This window comes from Aspergillus fischeri, genomic scaffold (assembly GCF_000149645.3).
Source record: "Aspergillus fischeri NRRL 181 1099437636266 genomic scaffold, whole genome shotgun sequence".
NCBI classification, from domain to species: domain Eukaryota; kingdom Fungi; phylum Ascomycota; class Eurotiomycetes; order Eurotiales; family Aspergillaceae; genus Aspergillus; species Aspergillus fischeri.
The window spans coordinates 3,048,089-3,070,874 of NW_001509760.1; the positions used below are offsets into that span (position 1 = coordinate 3,048,089).

A 22,786-nucleotide genomic window follows, 5' to 3' on the forward strand; every position below is an offset into this window, starting at 1 on the left:
ATCCTAAACCCTACTTATATCTTAAATTAAGTATTCTATTATTTGACCTTAACCAATGATTATATATCCTTACTACTTTAAGAAGACTTACTACTAATTAAGAACCTACAGTATATATTACCTATTATAATTATAAATACTTTTGATCTACAGCCCAAGGGATTATATTGATCTAGTCTTAGGTTATAGCCTTATGAGTGACCTGACCCTTTGCAGGAGTTTGGGTAAATTGGCTATCTAGTTCCTGTGCTATCTATTATAAAATAATAGAATGTCACAGCCAGAGCAATTCTATTACTTATGGGAGAATTTCTTTCATGGTAGCCTAGTTCCATATGGATAGGCAACGGCGCGAGCCGACGCATGATCTCCCTGTCCTCATTGCTTGGTCGTCAGCCTGAAAGTATTCGTCTGAGGAGGGTCATCGGTGGTTCTGGTTCGACCTACGACGTATTCCCTCTCTGGCTGATCTTCTCCTGGCGCGCTACATCACTGCAAGGAGGGATCAACCTTCCACGGTGAAGTGATGTCGTTTTCATGGCACAATACTTTCCCGAGGCCGGGTGCTAGGAAGGAATAACAGAATGAATGAGACATTCATGCCGAGAGCGTGAGGTCAGGGAGAAATGAGTTTACAGAGATTGGTCGCTGCGGCACTAAACTTGGTTTATACAGATCATTACAGAGTAGTTGTAGCCTCGCATATTACATGATGATCAAGAATGCAGCTAACCACCTTTGCTCGTCATCTCCCTACTAAGTTGCCATACAATAAGATTTATAGAGTGAGGATAATCAATACACACATTCCAGTGTTATCTAGGAAGAATGCGAACTTGCCTAGTGACCATATACTGCATTAGTCTATTGCAATAGTACCGAGGTTGCTGCACCCCTTGAGTCAAGTCACTCAGGTGAAAGAGGTGGGTGATTAAAGTATCTGAACTAATAGCATGTATGCATTAATACCCTCTGCATTAGATAGATTATTCATGTAATAAATACAACCATACTGTGTCTGCAGATCTTAATGTATATATTGCTCACCTCTTCCCACAGGTAAGCCTTACTAAGGGGTCGTACTCACAGATAAAGTGGATGCCCTAGTGCTTTCACCAGACTCGTTGTGGTGTAACATTGCGCAAGCGCTAGCACTTTACCTGGCCTTAACTGTACCACTGTTTTTGTGATCATAACCAGCAGAAGTCATCGTCGGCTCGACTAGCCTGGGCGGTATGTGTTCTTTACATTCTGTCTCATATCTCCCTTCAGGTACCTTCTCTATCCACGAGTGATTTTCTGAAAGGCGTGTTCGCTGCAGATTGCTTTCTCGCCTTCTTTGTACCTGGGCGTTGCTTCTCAACTTCCGTGGGATCGGCACGGTCTGAGAGGTCAAGAACGTGGCCCATCATCCAGCCTATCTCCAGCAACGGCTGAGCCGGAAGCGCTATGTCTTACGAGAAAGTGCCGTTATCGCATGGCAGTACCTGCCGCTGGATGTTATCTAGATGTCGAACAAGGACACGTCCCCCGAGGACGTAGCCCGACGTTTCGGTCATGGCTTAGAATTCGAGTATTTCGACGCCATGTTCGATCAGTGGATGTGCCGGATCGCCATGGGAAGCTTATGCCTTGTCTGTTTGTATCAACATCGTGCCCCGGGTTTACTTTCTGGTCTTAGGGGTTCTCGGTATCGCTTCACCGGACTCGTGTAGCCCGTGCTTCAGCAGATTGCGGGATGCGTACACTATCCGTGCTTTCTAGGGGTAAGTATCCATGGCACTTTACAAAGGACAAGAGAAATAACTTCAAAACAGCAGATTCTGGCAATAGTTCTTCCGTTGGCCTCTTACCTCATTGAGTACCTATCTCATGAGGGATGCCCTTGGGCTGCCTAGCCACTTGCTTGTGGATTGCTACACCAATCTCTTGTTCAGCTTCTCAAACCAGGTGTAGTACACCTGATCGGCGATTTGATGCCAGGAGTTCCGTCCTCAGGGTCTGGGGCGTTGAAGTTCTTCGGCTCCCTTCCTCTTGGTATCATGATCGAGGATGGGGTAGGATGGGGTTGAGGGAATTTGGCGCCAAGCGACGGGCCAAAATCAGGGTGCGTTCTGGCAGAGGTTCGTGGGCTTTCTTTGGGTGGGTATCTGGATGAGTCACGCCGTGGTACTTGTATCCGTCTGCTCGTAAACACCCGCACGAGCACTGGATGGTACCAGTCAGTGTTGCAGAGAGAATTGGCCTAGAGGCTGCTCGGAGAATCCTGCTGGTTTATGGGTTGGCCCTATACTAAGCGATGGGTGGGGAGATTTACTAAACGGTCTTCTTCGAGACTTATACGTCAGGGTAATTGACTTGTTGTGTATACCTGCTCTAGATACTTCTAGTGCTGCGCTGTTATATCATATATCACGAATGAGCGGCCCGCGGTGGCTAAGATATATCGAGACTCGAATATGTATCAAAGCAGAATTATCCCACCATCTGGTAATTAACAAAGATACTTCCGTCACACCCTAGTTGCGGACTCCAGGGGTCCCATTAAACCGAATGCGCCTCAGAAACCGTCTGGGATCCTTAATCTCCGTCCGACAGTGCAAAAACCGCGCATTGTCCATCAGAAGGATAACATTCTCCTTGAATACATCCTCAGAGAAAGACTGTCCCACAGTATCCGGCTTATCCAGAATGGCGTTCAACTCCGCAACGGCTGCATTGGCCGCCGGATCGTCACTAGGCGGATCAGCCAGGATATCGCGACGGAAGCGCACAAGATATCGACCCGTATTCGGTTCGATGGACAGCAACTTATGTCTTGTTGTTGCGGCCCCCTTGTAAAACTCTGGTGGAACTTGGAGCTCGAATTCGTAGTTGAGGAGGGTCTCGATCGAGGCCGGGGACAGAAGTTTCACGAGATCATCTACGGCGAGCACACGGAAGATACCTCCGCCCAACTTATCTGGGTGGAGGATGTGTAGCCCAAAGTAGCGCTGCGGGTTGACCTCGAAGCAGCCGTCGGTGTGCCAGGCGAATTCGCCCAGGGAGTGGGAAATGCTGACTACGTTGCCGCCAGTTTTCTGGCTGATGACGCCCTTGGGTCGGTAGGTTACGTCCCACTGAGAGAAATGCTGGTTAGTGCGGGTATTTTCAATGTGTTGAGATCAATAAGAGGCTAATACCAATGCACCCTGTGTGCTGGAGTGGGTGTCGGGACTACATCCCATCGCTTCCACGACTTCGAGCATAAACTGACTCTTAGGATCACTGAAACCGACCTCCACGGCAACAATGCCGTATTCTCTCAGGGCCTGTGCAAATGTATCCTTCATCTCGAGGCCGATTTTGCGTGAGGGAGCCTTGAAGGTGGTACCCAGCGGAAATTGGAATTCCTCGGCTTTGCGCTTCGAGGCCTGGAGAAACAAAGGCGACTTCCTGACTAGGTTTTGGAGGAAGACAAACTCTTGAGCAGGAAACGAGGAGTCTAGCCCTAATTGCTCCTGCGAAGGGACGGAAGATCTCAACGGAGAGTGGGATTCATGAAGCAAGCGCGGCAGGTCCTTGGAGGCCGACCTGAGGACGGTCAAGGCATAGGAACGGCTAGTATAGCCTGCCAGGCCCTGAAGACAAGATCTGGGGACCTGAGAATGAAGAGACATTGTAACGGGGGCGCCACAAACTAAGCGGGGGAGGTGTTTCTTGATAGCCGTGCTGTAGCTTGTACGTGAAGAAGATGGCCAAAACGAGAACTCGTAGGGGTTTATATAGATCACCATGTCTCTATTTCTCAGCAAACAGCGCGTGGGATAGTGGGTGGATGGTGATTGGTGCAGTTATTTTCAGTTGTGATAAACATCATCCATGCATTCCTTTTGTTTTTTCTGCTGGATGAGACCTGGTGGGTCGACATGGGCTAGAGTACGTTGCAGATGTGAGGAGGTGCATTTTGGCAGACATTGGAAAGCGTAATTGGGTCTCCAATCTGTATGATTTACCGACCAACTTTCCGGACTTGGAACAAGTGGTGACGTTGCTCTGTCGGCGTCTCTTGAGATACCATCTCCCCTATCCATAAGGCAGGCCCGCAGGGATGTTCGAATCATGCTGCCTAGCAGACCTGAAGACCGACAGCCGCTTGAGATGTTGGGAATATGATAGGTGAAGGAGTTCTGCTAAAGCTGAATAGACAGGGTTTGTGTCCACTTTATGGACGGTCGACGCTCCGTGGGGTTGCTCTATCCTTGTCACATAAGAGCGATGCCAAGAGGGATTCATCTGCACCAGCCATTCAATCATGACCGGAATTCCCGTTTTTCTCCCTGTACGAAGTATCAAAAGCGCGCTGGAACATCCAAAGTCCTTTTCCCCACCGTCTTCCTGATAAGAGCGATCCGCCCATGTCAGCGCGTATGCTTCTGTCCGGAATCACATCACCGTGCTTCAACCACTGCAGCCTAACTGGTCTGATTAGGTGTGATTCCTCTTATATTACCACTTGCTTTTCCATTGGCAAAAAGACGAAACAGCATTGAATGACAAGATGCTCAACACTCAGTCGCCTGAGTTGTCACAGAACAACGGTGCGTGGACTGCTATAAGAACTCAATAGCATATGCTTATCATTTTGACTTCAAACAAGAATCCTCAAATGGATATTCGTCAAGTCGAGTCTGGGCCGGCGAGGTTGACAATCCTTCAGCATTCCCGACGGAACATGCGGATGTTTCGGGCCTCTCGGCCCCTAAGAAGCCACCCCGGTCGGGGCTTACGCGGGTCCTGCTTGGCATCGGGGAGTTGGCGATGGACCAGTGGTTTCTGATTGTTATGGGCGTCCTGATTGCGTTGGCCTCGCAGATACAGGTGCCACAAGCCCACCAGGAACTCAAACAGACTGTGACCAATTACCTGGCCGTTGCCGTCATCTTCTTCATTAATGGCTGCACCCTGCCCACAAAGGTCCTGGTGGAGAACCTCAGCCGGTGGAAGATGCATATCTTCGTCCAGGTGCAATGCTACCTTTTGACCTCATCGACCAGCTACGGGGTCGTTAGTGCGACGGCAACCAACCACCAATTTATGGACCCTGCGCTGCTGGTGGGGATTGTCATCATGGGCTGTCTTCCTACCGCGTATGCACACTTGCCTTGAATAGATTCGATGTTGATAAAGGGTCCCATTACTAATGAGAGGCCAACTACAGAATTGCATTCAATACGATTATGACCAACAAGGCCAATGGAAATGCAGCCTTGACCGTGGCACAGTCCACTATCGGAAACATCCTTGGTCCTTTTGTGAGCACCGCTTTGATCAAGCTGTACACCAGCACGAATGTGTGGTACACGGACATTCTGCCGGAGACGTCTTCGGGATTTGGTGAGACTTACCGATACGTCTTCAAACAACTTGGACTCTCGGTGTTTGTTCCACTGGTGCGTCTGCTTTCCCATTTCCTGCACCTTCCTATGTGCTCTCGGTTGACAGGGTCTTGGTCTTCTAGGCAGTGGGTCAGATCGTGGTGAAACTGTTCCCTAACCAGGTGAGGAAGGTCCTTCTGGAATGGAAAATGAGCAAGCTGGGCTCCTGTGCCTTGCTGGTGCTTATCTGGAGCACCTATGACGGCGCATTTGCTTCGAATGCGTTTGCTGAGATCCCGTCGAACAACATGGTCTTTACCGTGTTTATTCTCGTCGCCCTATTTTGCCTCTGGATTACTATCGCCTTTGCAGTATCCCGAGTGTGGCTTTCTCGCGAGGATACAATCGCAGTGTCGTACTTAGTTTCGACAAAAACCCCTGCCATGGGTGTGCCACTGACTACCATCATGTTCGTGGGTCTGTCTGCCGCCGAGCAATCACGGACTCGACTGCCAATGGTCATATTCCAGGCTATTCAGATAGCTGGCAGTAGTCTGTTGACGATACCGCTAAGGAAATGGCAAGCGCAGAGAAAGTTTGAGGAGAGAGGGGACGGCACGGCATGATCGTCAGACTGCCAACGCAGGGGGATCTACAGATGGAATTCCGAGCAACTGTATTGATCACATGTGAGACAAAGAGATTAAATGCAACATATGGAAGAGAATCGTCAGAAACCGCAGATCACTTACCAAATGGCCAAAGTCCGTGCCAAGGATGCGCGCCAAGTCGGGAAACTTGGGTTGTTCCCACGTCTGAAGTGTACGCCGTCCAATCGGATCACAATTGATGTAGCAAGGATTTGAAAGATAAGTAGTGCAATAGACCCCACAGGCTTACCTCTCGGCATTAGGCAGCAGCATAGTTTGTTCCTGATGCAGTAACGGAGTGTGTCCATGCGAACTCTGTCGCCATTGAGTGAAGCCACGCTGTGATGATTGTTCAGGACATGGGCGTTGATACACCTCGGTGTACTATAGTAGCGTAGTCATTTACAATATCGGCAACCTGGGTCCACCTTAAGCCTCTTTCTAGGAATCTAGATCCAATCAAAGACGGAGTAGGCGTTTCGGAGATGCGGTGGTACCGCACAGGTGCCTGTCTATGCATGAGTAGGTTACTCATTCAGCCCTAGATAATCATGCTGATCAGTCCTTCTCAGTATCAATTGCTACAATAACAGTTGACTCACGCAAGACTAGTTTAAATTGCGTCAGGAGCATTTACAACAAACCAATGAAAAGAAAAATGCCTATCAGAAGGATCAACACCCCAGTCATAACATCATTCCAGCGGTGTCTAGAACATATCTCATTACCAAGCCTATCTACTGTTCATTTCACCTGCACATGGACTATCGCTGTGCTGTGAGTGGATGTATCTATTAAAGACTATGAGATCTATCCCATCCACTGTTCTTCAGAGCTTAGATATACGCTATCCTGTACGAACTCTGAACATATGAAGCATTGAACTTTTTCATTCTCCTTTTCTTTTCGTTTACTCTTTCGTTGGATAGTATGACGTCCCAAAATAGAATTATGTCCCAACTGGAGAGGGCTGCTCTTGGCTCTGCACCTCCCAGCCAAGTAGCTGTTGATCATCCGGCTAGTTTCGGTGTAGTTGCCGAAAATGGCTCAGCCTGCTGATCATAGGGCTGCCCAGAAGATCATGCTGGTATATGGGTTGTTCCTATACTGGGTGATTGGTGAGGAGATCTATTAAGTGGTAGATTTGGGGCTTATATGTCAGGTCATTGACTTATTGTATATACCTACTTAGGAAACTTCATAATTCTTGACTGTGATATTATATATCATAATTAAATGGACCATGCTAGCAAAGCTACATGGACACTGGAAGAGTACTAAAGGCATAAAAATATACCACTATTGCTACTAAGCTAGTAGTGGTTGTCCAGGATGCCTTTTGGTTTAGTGGTGATATTGTTGACTTAGGGCTATATCAGGGGGTAATAGTGTTAGGCTGGCTGAATTGAGACGACCCTAAGGGCTAATACAGAACCTAGCGATCCAAGCAGAGACGTTTATTTTATCTAGTATAATACTATAGCTAGAATAAATAATAGCTGCTAGTAGCCACTAAACGTCCTACTATTAATTTCTCTGACTTATACAGTCGATTTCCTATTTTAATAGTAAGAATCACTACTGGTGGGGAAGAGTAACGGAAAAAGGCCGCCGAAAATAGCTTCAGTTTAGCAAAACGCGACGAGGCACAAACATGGCGAACATATGTGAGCAGCTGGGAGTGTACGAATACGACAAATTAATCTTTAGGCTTATCAGAAATCTTAGGAACTCTCTCCCAAAATGAAACAGAATTTGTGGTTCATCGAATCCGAGGGCGTAGTCGTTTTCGTACAGATACCCAGCATTCGTATTTGTACACTGCAGGCTGCAACGGCATTCGTGGGGATCGTTGATCCACTGTGTATCCACGGCGTTGGGATACCATGTCGTCTGTCCTTTTATAGGACCTATAAATACCTTGACGATGAGGCTGCAGTTATATGTCGCTCATTGCTGAATATCAAAGAAGCGGAGAACATGTCGCACAGCAGAACCATGAGGGCCTTTCGTGCCGCAACACTCATCACCGCGTTTCTCGCCGCTACCGAAGGAACAAACGCCTTCACCAACACTGGAACTAGCCCGCTGAGAAAGGAAGCAGCAAGCAAAGATATTCTCATCGGGTCCGGAGCTATCAATCCGACCTATCTCGATGATCCTCAGTTTGCAACCGTCCTTGCCGAGCAGTTCGAGAGTCTCTCTCCCGAGAATGAGATGAAGTGGTCGTTCATCCACCCAACGCCAGGGCACTACAATTGGGACACGATCGACCGCCTCGTGGGCTTTGCGGAGGACAATGACATGGTGGTCAAGGGACATGGACTCATCTCGAGCTGCTGCAACCCCGACTACCTGCTCAACATCACCGACCCCAAGCTGTTTCGTGCCGCCATGGTCGATCATTTCGAGGCGATCATGCACCGATACGCCGGCAAGGTTGATCGGTGGGACGTTGTCACCGAAGCACTCAAGACAAATGGCAGCGGCCTACAGACCAATGACTTCTACAACGTGCTCGGCCCTGATTATATCGGAGAGGCCTTCCGTATTGCCCGGAGAGCGTGCCCGGGCGCCAAACTGTTTATCAACGAGAATCTCGTCGAATCACTTCCCGGCAAGCGTCAAGAGCTCTATGATCTGGTCTCCGGGCTCGTGGCAAAAGACGTCCCCATCGACGGTGTCGCTCTACAGATGCACATTACCGAGGTTGCCCCCATACCAGGAGTGATTACGGATATGGTCCACTCCTACAAGGCTCTCGGACTGGAAGTGTCCATCGCTGAAATGGATGTCCACACGCTTAACACCACGCTCCACACCGATATCTACAGCGCCATTATCAGTGAGGCTCTTGATGCTGGAGTCGCCGATATCAGTTTCTGGGGTTTTACGGATAAACACGCTTACACCTGGATAGAGGGCGCGAAGCCATTGATGTTCGACGAGTACTACAACCCTAAGGGTGCGTTCTACGCTACCCACACTGCCCTGACAAGCTTCGACAATGAGCCTTAAAAGGCTCAAACAGCTCCTAGCAATCAAAGCTGCCTTCAAAGGGATCGGCTGGATTTCTATAGAGAGAACCGATCTCGAGAGCGGCCATACTAGGGCGTCTGTAGAAGATTCAACAATCCCGAATGCTCGGTATTTCCCATATTCCAAAGGCTCTCAATAGCCCAGCATTCCATAGTATAGTATGAATAGTCCATGCTCTTGATTATCCACTCGCTTGGCCCATATCAACTTTCTACACTGTGTCGAACCCATTCCAACAGCCGTAAGCCGTTACTCAAAATAGAAGTACAATGGCCGAAACCTACGGTCCGGAAGCTATATATACGCAATTGAAGAACCAGTTCATTCTGGCTTGACACCGGATGTCAATTATCAAGAACATTGAGCACGTCCTCCTGCCAGAGTAACATGCTAATAACATCTTACCTCACACTTGAAAAGTACAAATCGCTGGCAGAACTCCCAATGGCTTCTGTGCGATAGTTTTCCAGGAAGACAGTGCTGTTGCTATGGAAAATTATCGGACTGAGCCAATACCGTGAGGTCTATTCTTCTCTACGCGGGAAAGGAAAGAATAGATAGAAAGTTGGGCTGTGCTAGTTTCGCCTAGCCCACCAAGGTAGTGGCCCCAGACCCACTCGTTTTCGTATACACATTTAGTGGAGAGGATAAAGGGTGGAGGTCCACCTCCGAATAAAGCAGAATGAAACAAAACATTGATGCTGTAGGAGAGCAAACTAGTCCTAAGTATAAGCTGTGGAATGGTATGAATTTACATTCCCAAGATCAAATTCCCTGAACTTGTTCTTCCCCTTTTTGACTGTCCTTTACAAGCCCCTTTCTTTTTCAAGTTAAGAATTTGCTTAAGATGGATAAATCTCCTATAACAGCTCCTTTCTTGATTCCACCTGACATGGCTAATCGGGGATAATCACTAAACCATAGTATCCCTTGGTTAAGAAGGCAAAGGGCTTTAGGTGACATAAGAGGCGATGCTCACTCAGCACCAGATTGTGACCAAGTAATGGTCTACAATCCTGTTCTATAATATATTACTCAAGACATATGCTATCATACAATTATGCTCTTCACGATACATTAACCTGATCAAAAATATATCAGGTTAATAGCTTTAGAGCATACATATACACTTTTTCAAGGATATTTAAAGTATATACCATATACATCATAGGGATAACGTTTTCGCGAACAGGATTCTACAGGGAGGGACTGTCCATAAGAGGATATCCAGAACGTCCTCTGAAAGGGAAGATTATGTAGTGTGTATATACATGTATCTAATGGTTATCTGGGTTATTCTGGTTGTGGCATATGTAGTAATAAACTTGCCAACTCCTATCTTTGATCAAATTAAGAATATCAGCCGACTCTGAGGCCAACTCATGTTGGGCTTAAGATGTATGTTTGCACCAGGTATAGTATGCCTATTTAAGCCAACACTGAATGAGTTTCATATAAATATGTCCCTCGAATCCGAGGCGACTCAGTCAAGATGCAAGGGTGACTGTATATGATGAGAAATTTTAGAGATCTCTGTGCAAACCGAGGAAGAGCAAGGAAAGCAAGACAAGTGGGAAAAGGAAAACAAGTATGCAAGCGGAATCTAGTGCAGCAGTCTATGGAAGCCAGGTTCAATTACCTGTTTCGTGTGCTAAGCAGACGAGCAGGAACGTGATATAGGCCATTCACCCCGCCAGGGAGCTTTCGTATGGCTTATTAGCACATGCCGCTGGCCTGTGAGTCAATTCGTAATCGAAGGTACATCTCAGTAATCGCCCAACCTCGCAAGGGTGCACAACATTGAAGGTGACCATCGTGATGAACATCAGTACGGCATCAAAAATATATAAGTAGATCTCGTGGTGTAAGAGGTAACCGTTATTTCCTTGAAGGTATTCAGCCAGTCGGAAAACGGAGCGGATCATGATCAAGAAGCTCGCCAAATAAAGAACATGTAGGTGTTTGCTCCAGGGAATTTCCGGTGTACAAGAGCGTGGGATCGGAAATTTCTTGATCTTCCAGTAAAAATGGCTTGCTGTGATGATGAAAAAACCAAAGAAAAAGATTTGAACGAAGAGGCCGACGACGATGATGTGCTCGCCGTTCTTCATGCTCTCTAAATTTCCACTGCTCTGAATGCCCCCACCTAGATCATATCAACTTGCCATTTCATGCTCTGAAATTTTGCCATGAGATGCTTACCGGCTCCTTGCAGTAAGAATGAGAGCACATCGCCCGTTACAAAAATCTTAGTCAACCATTTCCTCCCCAATAAGGCATGAGATTCGGCTTGCAACAACAGGATAATGCGACCAAGAAGCATATATACAGAGGCCGCTAGAAGGGCTGGAGCCAGCAAAAGAAAGAGCGTCTGCACAATATACGGCCCAAGAGTCCAATCTGGGGTCTGTTTGCTGGACATGGCACGTCCGATATATCCGATAATTTCGACTAAGCAGATTAGCAGTGTTCCGGTCCTAAAGATCGCAGAAGGTGCGCCCACATATGCCACCAATGACAAAGGGAACGAAAAACCACGTGCGAGTCTTAAACATTTGCAAAGTATGATACCCAGTCGTGCCTATGAAAAGGAGGGTGAAAAGCACGGCGGCACTCATGCTAGGGTCGTAGCGATAGAAGGCAAAGACGGCCTCATTAGATTCCCTTGCATCCGGCATTTTCATGTGAAGGGTATGAATTGCAACAATAACAACAGGCTTAAAAGAAACAAGAATGGACAAATGAAATAGAAAGTGGGTTGAAGAGAAGGGAGCGGAAGGTTCCTCGAAGAACTGACAGAGGAAGATTCTGCCACTTCACCAGAAATATTACGCTCCCCTCTGGATATTTATATGGCGGAAGTAGGGGTTTCAACGGCGAACAAGGACGGTAATCGGTGAGATCCGCACTAGTAAAGATTAAAAGCCACTGAGAAACAATGTGGACGCAGTAGTAGTTTCAGGCCTAGGTATACTAGGCCGATTCAGAGACCCATCTTAGCCTATCGCAACAGCAATGCTAATATTGCTTCTCCGTAGCACATTGTACTGAGTTTGTCTGCACAATCACTCGGAGAATCCAAAATGAAGCCTAATGGCATTCGCTATGGTCACTCTCTGGCAATACAAAAGAAAGACTGCAGGATCAACGTCCTTTCATATCGGTGCTAGCCCGGATAAGGTGTAGCTCGGCCAGCTGAGGGTATACTCTGTTTCTAGAAGCAGACAGTCCATCCTTAGACTCCACCCCAGGCCGAGTTGCAGTATTACTCCCTTATGTGGGCTTCTACTGGAGGGGACTGCAGCACTGGTGTTCGGTATACCATATCTACACTGGAGTCCATTTGCTATGGCGGCTTCGCCGATGCCCGCTTGCCACTAGCCAGTGGTTGAGCGCCTTTGTCCGAGCAGATTTGGTCCGTTTGCGAGAGTTCTTCCCGGCAGGCACCAGGGGTGGATATGGTCGCTTGCCCAGCGTGTGGCACCAGAGCGGCTCTTGTGTTGGTTCCCGCTTCCGCCACCAAACTGTATTGTATACGTATACTAATATACGAATATACGAATATACGACTAGGAGCATGTACTCCGATAACGTTTCCATGGCGCAGCCGAAGTGGGGACAGGCGCAAACCCTATTCGGGTTCTCCGCTATATGGATATCCTTTTTATACGTATACGAGTGGGCCCTGGTCTTAAGGCTTCCACGATTCTAAAGCAGTCGAATCTTTCAAGCACCATGCTTAAATAGCTAAATAAGGATGCCCTGTCGGCTCCTTTTCATTGTCAGGTTGTATCTTTGAGCTTTCAAGTGATTCCCACTACTCCTAACAAGCAGGCCGATTGCCCATTCTCGACGTCCATTCCATAATGTCTCTCTGGGCTCGCGAACCGAGGACGGCAGCAGATGCCAGCTACAAAACTGCCGTGTGGGCATACTATCGATACTATCCGTCTGAGGCAGCCGCCATCCTCTTCACTATCCTGTTTCTTATCACTACATTTGTCCATCTATATCAGCTGGTTCGTCGCCGGACCTGGTTTTTCATTCCTTTTGTGATTGGGGGCTTCTGTGAGTGCTAACAGAGCCGACCGCAAACATGGATCGTTGCGAATTCTAACGAAAAGTACAGTCGAATGGGTTGGGTATCTTGGCCGTATCCTGTCCAGTCAGGAAAGTCCCAACTGGTTGATGGGGCCCTATATCCAACAAACCCTCTTGCTCTTGTTGGCCCCAGCGCTATTCGCAGCTTCAGTCTACATGATGCTTGGACGGATTGTGGTGCTACTAGATGCTGAGCACCTTTGCATATTCAGGAAAAAGTGGCTCACAAAGTTCTTTGTGTGTGGCGATGTTTTATCTTTCACCGTCCAGGCTGCTGGTGAGCAGACTTCCCACCTCTTCGGTTGAAAGAAGCAAAGGACCTAACAGCAGACAAACAGGTGGTGGTGTCATGGCCAGTGGTTCTCTCTCAGCCGTGCACAATGGCGAAAAGATTGTTATTGCTGGCCTTGTAATACAGATTCTGTTTTTTGGCATCTTCATTGTCACCTGTGCGATTTTCCACTGGCGTCTGATCAAGCGTCAGACAGAGAAATCAATAGAACTGAACAGCTCCTGGCATAAACACCTGTGCGTCCTCTATGCAGTCAACTTGCTCATTATGATTCGGTCAGTGTTCCGGCTCATTGAGTATGCAATGGGTAACAACGGCTATCTGCTGCGGCATGAGGCGTTCCTCTATGTGTTTGATGGAGTTCTTATGCTAGCGGCCATGATCCTGTTCAATGTTGTCCATCCCAGCAGTCTGATACCGAGCAGGAGGAAAAGTCTCAAGCAGGATTCCTCCGCTGCCTAAACATTTATGACCTATCATCAATGAGTTAGCTGATTCTCACGACTGGATCTCCATTTTCTCTCGTTGTTTGCGTTTGTTCTAAACTGTCCTACCTTCCGCCCTTCAATCTGTATTCGATTAAACAGTATCAGACTAGATACTTTTGTTCTCAGCGGCATATAGCATATGTTCTTACTTCAAGGTTACGAGCGGGATAGAGCCCTTCAATTCACACTAATCGGCTTTTTCGTGGCCAATGCATACCTAGGATTCTTAAAATTTCGTTTTCTCCAGCGTTTGGGCCGAACTTTCATATTCAGAACCCAGCTCACCACACAGTCCACCAACGCGCCCGCTTCGGATGAGCAATCTACTGCTCAGAAGAGGTGGAATTCCTCAGGTCGATATAGGAAGAAAAGAACAGTTGAAGCCCAGACAAACTATAGACGTCGCCGACGCCAGGGAAGATGGTTTTGTTTGGCAGGAACAGATCAGGTTTTCGCCCGAATCATGGCCAGTATATAGAGCAACAGACAAGGAGACAACCAACGATGCTGCTGGACATAGGAACAGCAGCACTGCAATTCTACTTTTAGCTTAGTAAGGATTGTAGTCATCGCAATCACCGTCCGGAAATACCCCGAGAGATGCCCAGATGCTGAACCGTTATGCTGTGCAATTTACCAGTGACCCTGGCAATATCTTTACCATCAGAGCTCGTCTCTGCCATAGCGTGAACACTTTTTGCCGGTTTTATTTTGCCTCAGATATTCTTCTTGTATTGTAACGGCCCGTTCTGAGAGCGTCTGCGCTGTTAGCACTTGACTGGCATGGTAAGGTATTTCATGAGAATGGAAGGGATGCTGATCTCCCACTGTACAATATCTGATACTTGGGCCCTGTCTCATATAATAAAGAAGATCCTTGGGGGTCTCTACTCGGTATCCAGACTTGTGGCGTCCATATACATCTATAGAGCCAGTACGCGGTATGTCAGCTATTGTCTACGCTTTAATGTTTAAACACTAAGGTTTGCAGCGAGTGATAACGAAGCTATCTTTACCGGATCCCACTTGCTCGCAAGTATAGGAGAGGGTATCAGGGCTGATACGAACAACATGACCATATTTATCATGCAGTTCCGGGAAAAGACATGTAGGGATAACTGTACGTTGTGCCATTGAATCCTGAAAGCGAAGGAGCGAGGATGGCATGCAGTCACCAAAGGAACTATTCAATGGCTATGAAAGTATGCCATATCCGCGATGTACTATGGAGACTCGCTGGAAGGAGATTGTTGAATTTCTCAGTTAAACCAATACCGCCCTGATAGACACCGGCTTGAGACAGATTGAGCGATTGATCTGCACCCTTGGCTGTCCCAGTCCGCCGTATCTCTCCATCTTGGCCGATTAGGCAACTGCTGGCGCCAATTCAAAATTGTTCCTCACATCTGCCCTCAAGCGGATGGTTAGGTCTTGTAGGTTATTACTGTGATCATGCAGGGGTTGTCCCTCAATGGTGACTCACATATGGCTGCAGAGGCAGCACATAACAGTCAACGCGCAAGGAAAAGACACCGCGCACGCCACCACAAATCTCGCTTAGGGTGTTTCTCTTGCAAGTCGCGACGGGTCAAAGTAAGTCTACCATTCTGGTCTGCGTCCCCCAAATTGCGCCTTCGCGCCTGCCCTTTTCGCTGATCCACTGTCGGTTCGATCTTGTACAGTGCGATGAGGTTCGTCCTGTCTGTGGCTCCTGCTCTTCCCGCGGCGAGCCATGTGTCTTCCCTGATCCTCCAGCGGCGACCCTCAAACCGATCAGCTCCTCTAGGGAGCGACCAGATTCGCCACGCTCCCGGAGTGGCGGTAGTCCCCGTCCCGTCCGATCCTACCTAGAGCCGTGGGAGACGTATACGTCGCGACCGGCGGGTGTTTCCGCACCAGTAATTGATGACCTGGATATGGATAATCTCCTAGCGATGCAGTTCTTCCATCTGCATACTGCTCAGGAGATGTCTCTACACCCAAAACGAAGCATGATCTGGCGGCGAGTGATTCCAAGCCTCGCCTCAAAGCACCGTTATCTCATGCACCTACTCATCGCCTTGGGAGGCCTTCACATGATCACTCATCGACTGACGCAAAGGCCTGGTGAAGATTACGACTCAGATACGGTAGATTTGAGGGTTGTAATGGGTCACTACCAGAGAGGGCTGCAGGATTTCAGAAAAGAGGTGGCCCAGATATCCAACTTGAATGCCGAAGCTGTTTATGCAGGCTCTCTTCTCCTTGTTGCCTTCGTCTATGCATCCCTCCAGGTACCCGAGCTGAATCCGGCCTGTCCGACTGCTGATCCGGTTTCTGTCCTCTATGCTCCGACTCTAAACAAGCAGACTCTGCCCCCAATTAACCAGCCCCAGACAAGCTGGCTGCATCTAATCCGGGGGGTATCGTCTGTGATCCAAGATCAATGGCCTGCCTTAAAGGCCAGCTGCATGCGGTCGATGGTACTACATTTCCATGGAGACGAGTACTGGAAAGACCTTCCCTTTGATTCATCCTTGTCTAAACTCAACCGCTGCTCTCTTTTTGTGCAGTTATTCGCCCAAGGGGCTTTGCAAGCGGTCGCGGATTTGAGAGCTTTCCACGCTACTCTTCGGATAACCAGTAGCACCGAGCTCTACTTAACGTCCGTCTCTGCTCCAAACACATCGAAAGTGGCAATGGATGGACTATCAAGGGGCATAGATGTCCTAGAAAATATTTATTCGCGCGTTATCTCCGTGTTCCAATGTACAGTCAGCGAGCGGGGATTTCCAGATGATTCCGATATTCAGTACAATCTGGAAGAGGCTGCAGTGCTAGGTTGGCCAAGCTTGGTTCCCGATGTCTTTCTCGGCTTACTGGGGAGCGACGAACTAATGGGTCTGACCAGGGGGCTTTCTTTGGCCATCTTGGCTCATTTTTATGTCATCAACTCACTGGTAGACCGCTGGTTCTTGGGCGCTTTCAAGGAGGAGATCCTTAGGATTCAAAAATCCATCTCTAGTTTGCACGACGCTGGGTTGGACCGGCTTCTGATATGGCCGGTGAGGATTGCGACCTCCTGAGCAATCTTCTGGGTTCTGGAATCAACCCCGGCGATAACAACCCTGCCTTGGCCTTTCCAAAGGCCTCTTTAGCGGGCGCGGCAACTTGCTCAGGTTGCCTCTGCGGAGAGTATAGCAAACCGTCGCAGTGTGCAATCCCCCAGCTAAGAGCAACATACTCAGACAATCGGTGAGTGTGTTTGATTTGCTATGCTTCATTCCGAGGGGACGGAAGAAACGGGGGTTTACCAAACCAGCGGGACTAATGGCCGTCATGCCTTAGTGTCCGTCCTAGCACCATTGCGATTGCGCGACGTCTATCATACCCGTGACTATATCTCTTGCCGCTTTCTAACAGTCTGGGCACACAGCGTCTTGGCTGTATTCACTATTGCTGATACGTTTCTCCTGTAACTTTTTCCTTTCAAGTACCGAACGTTCATTCCCTACTGCTCCTGGCAGTGATGGCTATTCGGTGTTATTTCACAAGGGGGGGTCCAGGCATAGGCACTTCAATGTCCGCAGCGTAAGAATAACTGGCTTCAGTAATATAATCATGTATTAAGGGTGGAAAATAGCTTCAATTTCGACTCCGGGCAATCTCGTATGGCGGCTCGCTTACCGATTACATTAACTACCAGCTTTTCTGGCGGGCCGGGCTGGGCTTTCGGGGACTCATCGAAAGATGTGCATCTTGTACAGCATTAGTGTCGTCCGATGTATGCGAAGCGCGGAGATAGGGGTGACGAATCCTAAGTCCGCTTAGAATCAACTTTATAATGACAAAGATTTCCCAATGAACTAACTTGCATTCAAATTCATTAATCTACATCCAACAGTCATCTCTTTAGGAAATGATGTTTATGGATCCGTTTCGAAAGAAATTCTCTGTTGAAGATATCCCTGAACTATCGGGCAAGGTCATCATAGTCACTGGGTGAGAACATCGACATTATGCTATAATGATCAGACTAACACAAGGTTCCTTCTCTAGTGGTGCCACTGGGATCGGGAAAGAAGTTGTGGAACAGCTATTAAGGCACAATGCCAAAGTATATGTTGCCTCTCGATCAAAGGGGAAATTTGAGCAACTTCTTAACCACCTTAAATTAAAGGACCCACTCATGGTTGCAGGCTTGAGCTTTCTGGAGCTTGACTTGTCAGACGCAACTAGTTGCATCTCTGCGGCAAAGCGCTTCACTGAACTTGAAGGAAGACTTGATGTCCTTATTGCGAACGCTGCACTGGCTGTTGTAGTGAGTTACCTCTCGTGGGCATTAGATCGAGCACTGAGAAGGGCTGGGCAGATGCTAATCAGGCATAGCCAGAGACATTGTCAAGTGATGGTATTGAGGTACAGTTCGCTGTAGGTTCTTTATATTCCCTTAGCGTGGTTTATATTTTCTGACCCTCATGCAGACAAATGTAAGGGAATATATGTATGCTGCTGTGAAAAAGCTTAACGTGTTTTCGTCTTGGTAGTACTTCGGTCATTTTGTGTTCATTCGCAACCTCCTGGTATAAATTTGTTCTAATTTCTCATCCTTTATCTCACATCTATACTAATCGATTGTTAGAAGCTGATCCAACACACTTCCGAAGCATTTGGTGAGGCGAGGATTGTCATTGTCGCATCGCATGCTCATGCCATGTATAAGCCGGTTCTACCGGCCAAAATCGACTTTGAAGGCCTAAGGACGGAGGGTCCAAAGACAATAAGGAGCCTTGCCGACGTACAAGCTAGCTTGCAGAGGTCAGTTTAACCTTCCGAAGTTTGACGGTTTCGGCTGCTATTCCCTTGGGAGTACACAAATTTCGGCAACTAAAGAGCTAGAGGCAAGGGCTAACCCAGCTGAAATCCTGGTAGATATGCACGTTCAAAGCTAGCTAATATATTATTTGCCCGGCGTCTCCACGCGCACTTTCAGGCAGCAGGCTACTCCAACATTCTTGTCAATTGCCTCAACCCAGGTAGGATTCTAAAACCTAATATCAATTGCGTCCTAATAAGGCTCTTGCAGGCACGGTCGGCGCTGCTCCGGGGACCGACTCAGCTGCATTGCCGCCAGTGTTCAGGTTGGTCAACCTTTCAGTTGTCCGATTGATGAGCATAACGCCGGAAGACGGGGCTCTGACGACGCTGCTGGTCGCTACAGACCCAGACATTAAGTCAAAGTCACTGAGTGGGCGGTATTTTGACGTTGGACCGCTTGCTGGAAAGTTCTACTATGGCTACACTTGGGATGCCACAGACTCAAAATTGTCCGACCTAGCAAAGGATGAGCATCTTGGAGAGATGCTATGGAATTGGAGTGTGGAAGCAGAGGCCGCAATTATTGCTGCTGCATCCTCTTGTTAGGTCTAAATATGTTAGAATCTCGCAAATCCCGCCCCAAATTCAGATTTTTGCTGTGCTACAGTGCTTGCCCTCGATACGAACTCGGATATTGGGGTTGGGGTTTGGCAAATAAGTTCGCTGATGCCGGAACCTCTAATTACTGTGGTTTTGGTGAGTGGGCCGTTAGGAAAGAAAGCCCAAGTGTCCAAGGGGTAATCTGTTTTGCATTCTATTGTAGAGTAGTCTGACCATTTCAGATACCGGGCAATGTTCGTAGGAGGAAGGATTTTCTGTTGCTTTTCCGCTGCGGGTTCCGAGTGATAGCTAATTTCAATAGGAGGACTTTGATATTCCTACGCTCGTAATATTACTTGTCTGGGAAAATCCAGGCTGCTCGGTTTTAACGGAGATAAGGCGAGAATTGAAAATCAATGAGTGCTCGTCTTCGTTGATAACTGTGGGCGTTTGCGCTGATGTGGCGTGCTAGTTCGATGAGACGCCGATCACACGTTACGCTGTAAAGCCTATGCGATCATAAGCACCCTTCTGGATTAGATATGGGCAGGAGGCTACTACATATATGAATCACTTTTGCCCGGGGAGAAACCTCTTAGGAGAATCTGCTCTGATCACATTTCCATCCGATTAGCCTGTACTTATTCAAGTTAAAGTGACGGACAATGTTATATCTCGTGATCAACAAGGGGTACCTGTCCGAAATGCGCATGACTGTTATTCATGAACGAAATCGAATATGAAGCTTATGGAATCATGGCTGTCTGTGTGTAGACTTCGAGATATAGAGGTGACGAGGGTCACGAGGCTATCTGCCCTAGCAGATAGCCCTATAGAAGAATGTAGGGCCGTCTGACTTGAGGCAGGACCTCTAAGAGTTAGGTCTTGCAAAAAAAGGGGGTTTTAGAGCACTGTAAGCTGAGTAAGTTAATTCCGTGGCGGTACTGCCCATACAGAGTCACTTGAATCCGCACTTCATGCCTCCTGCTCGCATATGTATGAGTAGTAGAAGTCGGAATAGAAGGAAAGGAAAAAGCCCTACATCGATCAATTGTTTGTTCATGACCACCTGAGCAGGAGGCCAGGTTGTAAACGTACTGCTGTTGGCACATTTTCACCGCCGCCTTCTCATTAACCCCGAAAAGCGCCAGAGGTAAATGCCAGAGGAAGGCCCAATAGTATTATGGCAATGTGGCCCATGACCGACAGTCCGGTAAACCACATGATTGTACTGGACACCCCAGCAGGCACAGGAGCATACTGAAACTAGGGAATCAAAGAAACCAAGCGCAATATCAACGCCTGTTGCCCTGTCTGTAGGAGAGGAGTGGGTGACGCCCACAGTGCTGCAGGACCCGGTCTGGCAGTCTGGCCTGGTAAACAGTCTGCAACCTCCCTCTCACCCGACAGACAACACTGAAGGACTAGAAATGCAAGGAGCAGATGACTGGCTAAATGGCATTATAGACATGACCTCGGGTTGTGGAGTAGGGGGGTTTAGATTTTGTTGAGGTATTATAACTCATGGATGGTTCTTGTAGGTTGCCGTGTTGATATTCAGATCTCCGTCTAGTATCACACTGAAATGAGCAGTGCAGGGTGCTGTACTTGACACCGCAGAAATTTGTCAGTGAAACCCTGAATGAATAGCTATCGGTTGATTCCATTATCAGTCACATCTAACACCTTTACTTTTCAGCGCCATCTAGGCCCTGGGATATAACAGCCAAAAGGAATGCAGAAGTATCATTTTAGACTAAAGTTATTAAAAAGTGGCCATGCGTGGCTTGCACTAGATTCTGAGAAAGTAGATATAGGGAATAATACACACTTGCAAACAAACCTAAATCAATCCAGAGAGTCAAGTCAATCACCACCATTCGTTTCTGTAGCTCAGGAGTCAGCTACAATTGATGAGCCAAGGTACTGTAGTCCTCTGTTACTGCGGCCAAGAATGGGGGGGTCATTAACATTATGGAGTCACCAGGTCTCTCCCTTCTTTTATATCCACACATAATTAAAACAGAAGAGTACCTGTTTTAATCTAGCTATCACTTCAGAGAACGTTAGCCATTTACCAGAAATATTGCCATACGGAGCAGACAATGTCCTTCCCCATTGTTGATGTTTGGGCGAATCCTGTCCTCCCTTTCGATATAAGTAAATCAAGTTACACTTCAACTATGCTAACAGTAAAATTCAGCCCTAATAAGAATTCTCCATAGCTTATCATGATCTCATGATAATAGGAAGGCGTGCCTGAGGTCCGTCATCTATTCGAACAATCTCATGCCGACAGCAGCTTGCTATCCCGCAGACGGACACCTGATGAGCTTGTCGCTCTCATGGATGTCGCGGGTGTTTCAAAAATATGCCTCTGCGCATGGTACCGACCAGGGGAAGTAGTTTTCTCCAACGAAGACATGGCGCAGTTCACTCGCGCCTATCCTGACCGTTTCATCGGGATTACCGGTGTCGACCTGCATGATCCGGTCAACTACGTGCAAGAGGTGGAAAAGTACGTCAAGGTCGAAGGGTTTAAAGGTGTTCGTGTGGTACCATGGCTTTAGAATCTACCACCAACGGACAAGAACTACTGAGTTAATTATCACATAAAGTAGGAAATGCTCAATAGTGGGCTGATATAGTCTGCAGGTAGCTGGCCGCTCTATGTCAAGTGTATCAAGCTCAATATTCCCTTCCTAAGCACCTTCACTATCAACTTCATGATTCTGATGGATAGTTAACCAGTATTATTTCATTTCAGTTCACCCAGGTCGGACATACTGGGCCCCTCTGCCCAAGCAAAGTTGGCCGACCAGTGCCTGTAAAGTCCCTCAAGGATTCCATCCTATGAAGGCAGTTCAGCTCGCTAATAAATTTTAGTATATTAACAAGGTGGCTCTGGCATTCCCCTCGCTGTCAATTATCTGTGGGCATATTGGTTTTCCTTGGACACAAGAGATGATCGGTCTGGCGTGCAAGCACCCGAATGTCTACATCGACACTTCAGCATATCTACCGAAATTTTATCCAAAGGTAACATACCTATGCAGTGATGTCCGTGGGAAATTCACTCACATTAACGTCGGCACAGGAACTAATACAGTTTGCAAACACCACCGGAAGAAAAAAGGTCATGTTTGGAACAAACTTCGCCCAATTAAGCTGGAGCAAGTGTGCTCAGTCAGCGAACCGGGATATCAGACTTCGGGACGATGTCAAGGCACATCTTTTATGCGGAAATGCTGCCAGGGTGCTCAAGCTTGGGACTGTTGCCTTGGGCAAAGAGAAGCTTTGAAGATCCTAATGGCGATCTAGCCTAGGAGTTCTCGCCTCAGATGGCCTTGGCTACATGGTCATCGTCACCAATCCAGAGCACCTATCGACTGAGCTTAGCCACATGACTGCTGGTTACTAGCAGGATTTCATACGCCATTTTAAGGATATTACTAGTCAAGC

The 22,786-nt window shown here is 47.7% G+C and overlaps 6 protein-coding genes and 1 pseudogene across 6 annotated transcripts, besides 1 other annotated feature; 6 read left to right on the top strand and 1 right to left on the bottom strand.

The window, feature by feature from the left end:
• The first annotated feature begins 1,103 nt into the window (after positions 1-1,103).
• On the top strand, positions 1,104-2,312 carry NFIA_057480 (annotated as a pseudogene).
• A 207-nt stretch (positions 2,313-2,519) lies between these two features.
• NFIA_057490 (uncharacterized protein) lies at positions 2,520-3,776 on the bottom strand (the record flags this gene model as incomplete). The annotated part of the gene is made up of 2 exons (XM_001258295.1): positions 2,520-3,119; positions 3,183-3,776. 2 exons carry the CDS (start codon positions 3,774-3,776, stop codon positions 2,520-2,522), a joined length of 1,194 nt encoding a protein of 397 aa, XP_001258296.1.
• Positions 3,777-4,540: 764 nt separating this feature from the next.
• On the top strand, positions 4,541-5,983 carry NFIA_057500 (bile acid:sodium symporter family protein; the record flags this gene model as incomplete). Its single annotated transcript, XM_001258296.1, has 4 exons — positions 4,541-4,580; positions 4,640-5,129; positions 5,201-5,432; positions 5,501-5,983. 4 exons carry the CDS (start codon positions 4,541-4,543, stop codon positions 5,981-5,983), a joined length of 1,245 nt encoding a protein of 414 aa, XP_001258297.1.
• A 2,004-nt stretch (positions 5,984-7,987) lies between these two features.
• Positions 7,988-9,025, top strand: NFIA_057510 (endo-1,4-beta-xylanase; the record flags this gene model as incomplete). The annotated part of the gene is made up of 1 exon (XM_001258297.1): positions 7,988-9,025. The coding sequence occupies one exon, from the start codon at positions 7,988-7,990 to the stop codon at positions 9,023-9,025; it is 1,038 nt and encodes a 345-aa protein (XP_001258298.1).
• Positions 9,026-12,584: 3,559 nt separating this feature from the next.
• Positions 12,585-12,614: a microsatellite.
• Positions 12,615-12,912: 298 nt separating this feature from the next.
• Positions 12,913-13,901, top strand: NFIA_057520 (RTA1 domain-containing protein; the record flags this gene model as incomplete). Its single annotated transcript, XM_001258298.1, has 3 exons — positions 12,913-13,114; positions 13,176-13,424; positions 13,486-13,901. 3 exons carry the CDS (start codon positions 12,913-12,915, stop codon positions 13,899-13,901), a joined length of 867 nt encoding a protein of 288 aa, XP_001258299.1.
• A 1,478-nt stretch (positions 13,902-15,379) lies between these two features.
• On the top strand, positions 15,380-16,992 carry NFIA_057530 (Zn(II)2Cys6 transcription factor; the record flags this gene model as incomplete). The annotated part of the gene is made up of 2 exons (XM_001258299.1): positions 15,380-15,520; positions 15,610-16,992. The coding sequence occupies 2 exons, from the start codon at positions 15,380-15,382 to the stop codon at positions 16,990-16,992; spliced, it is 1,524 nt and encodes a 507-aa protein (XP_001258300.1).
• Positions 16,993-21,747: 4,755 nt separating this feature from the next.
• Positions 21,748-22,071, top strand: NFIA_057540 (uncharacterized protein; the record flags this gene model as incomplete). Its single annotated transcript, XM_001258300.1, has 2 exons — positions 21,748-21,874; positions 21,980-22,071. The coding sequence occupies 2 exons, from the start codon at positions 21,748-21,750 to the stop codon at positions 22,069-22,071; spliced, it is 219 nt and encodes a 72-aa protein (XP_001258301.1).
• Between the last annotated feature and the right edge of the window lie 715 nt (positions 22,072-22,786).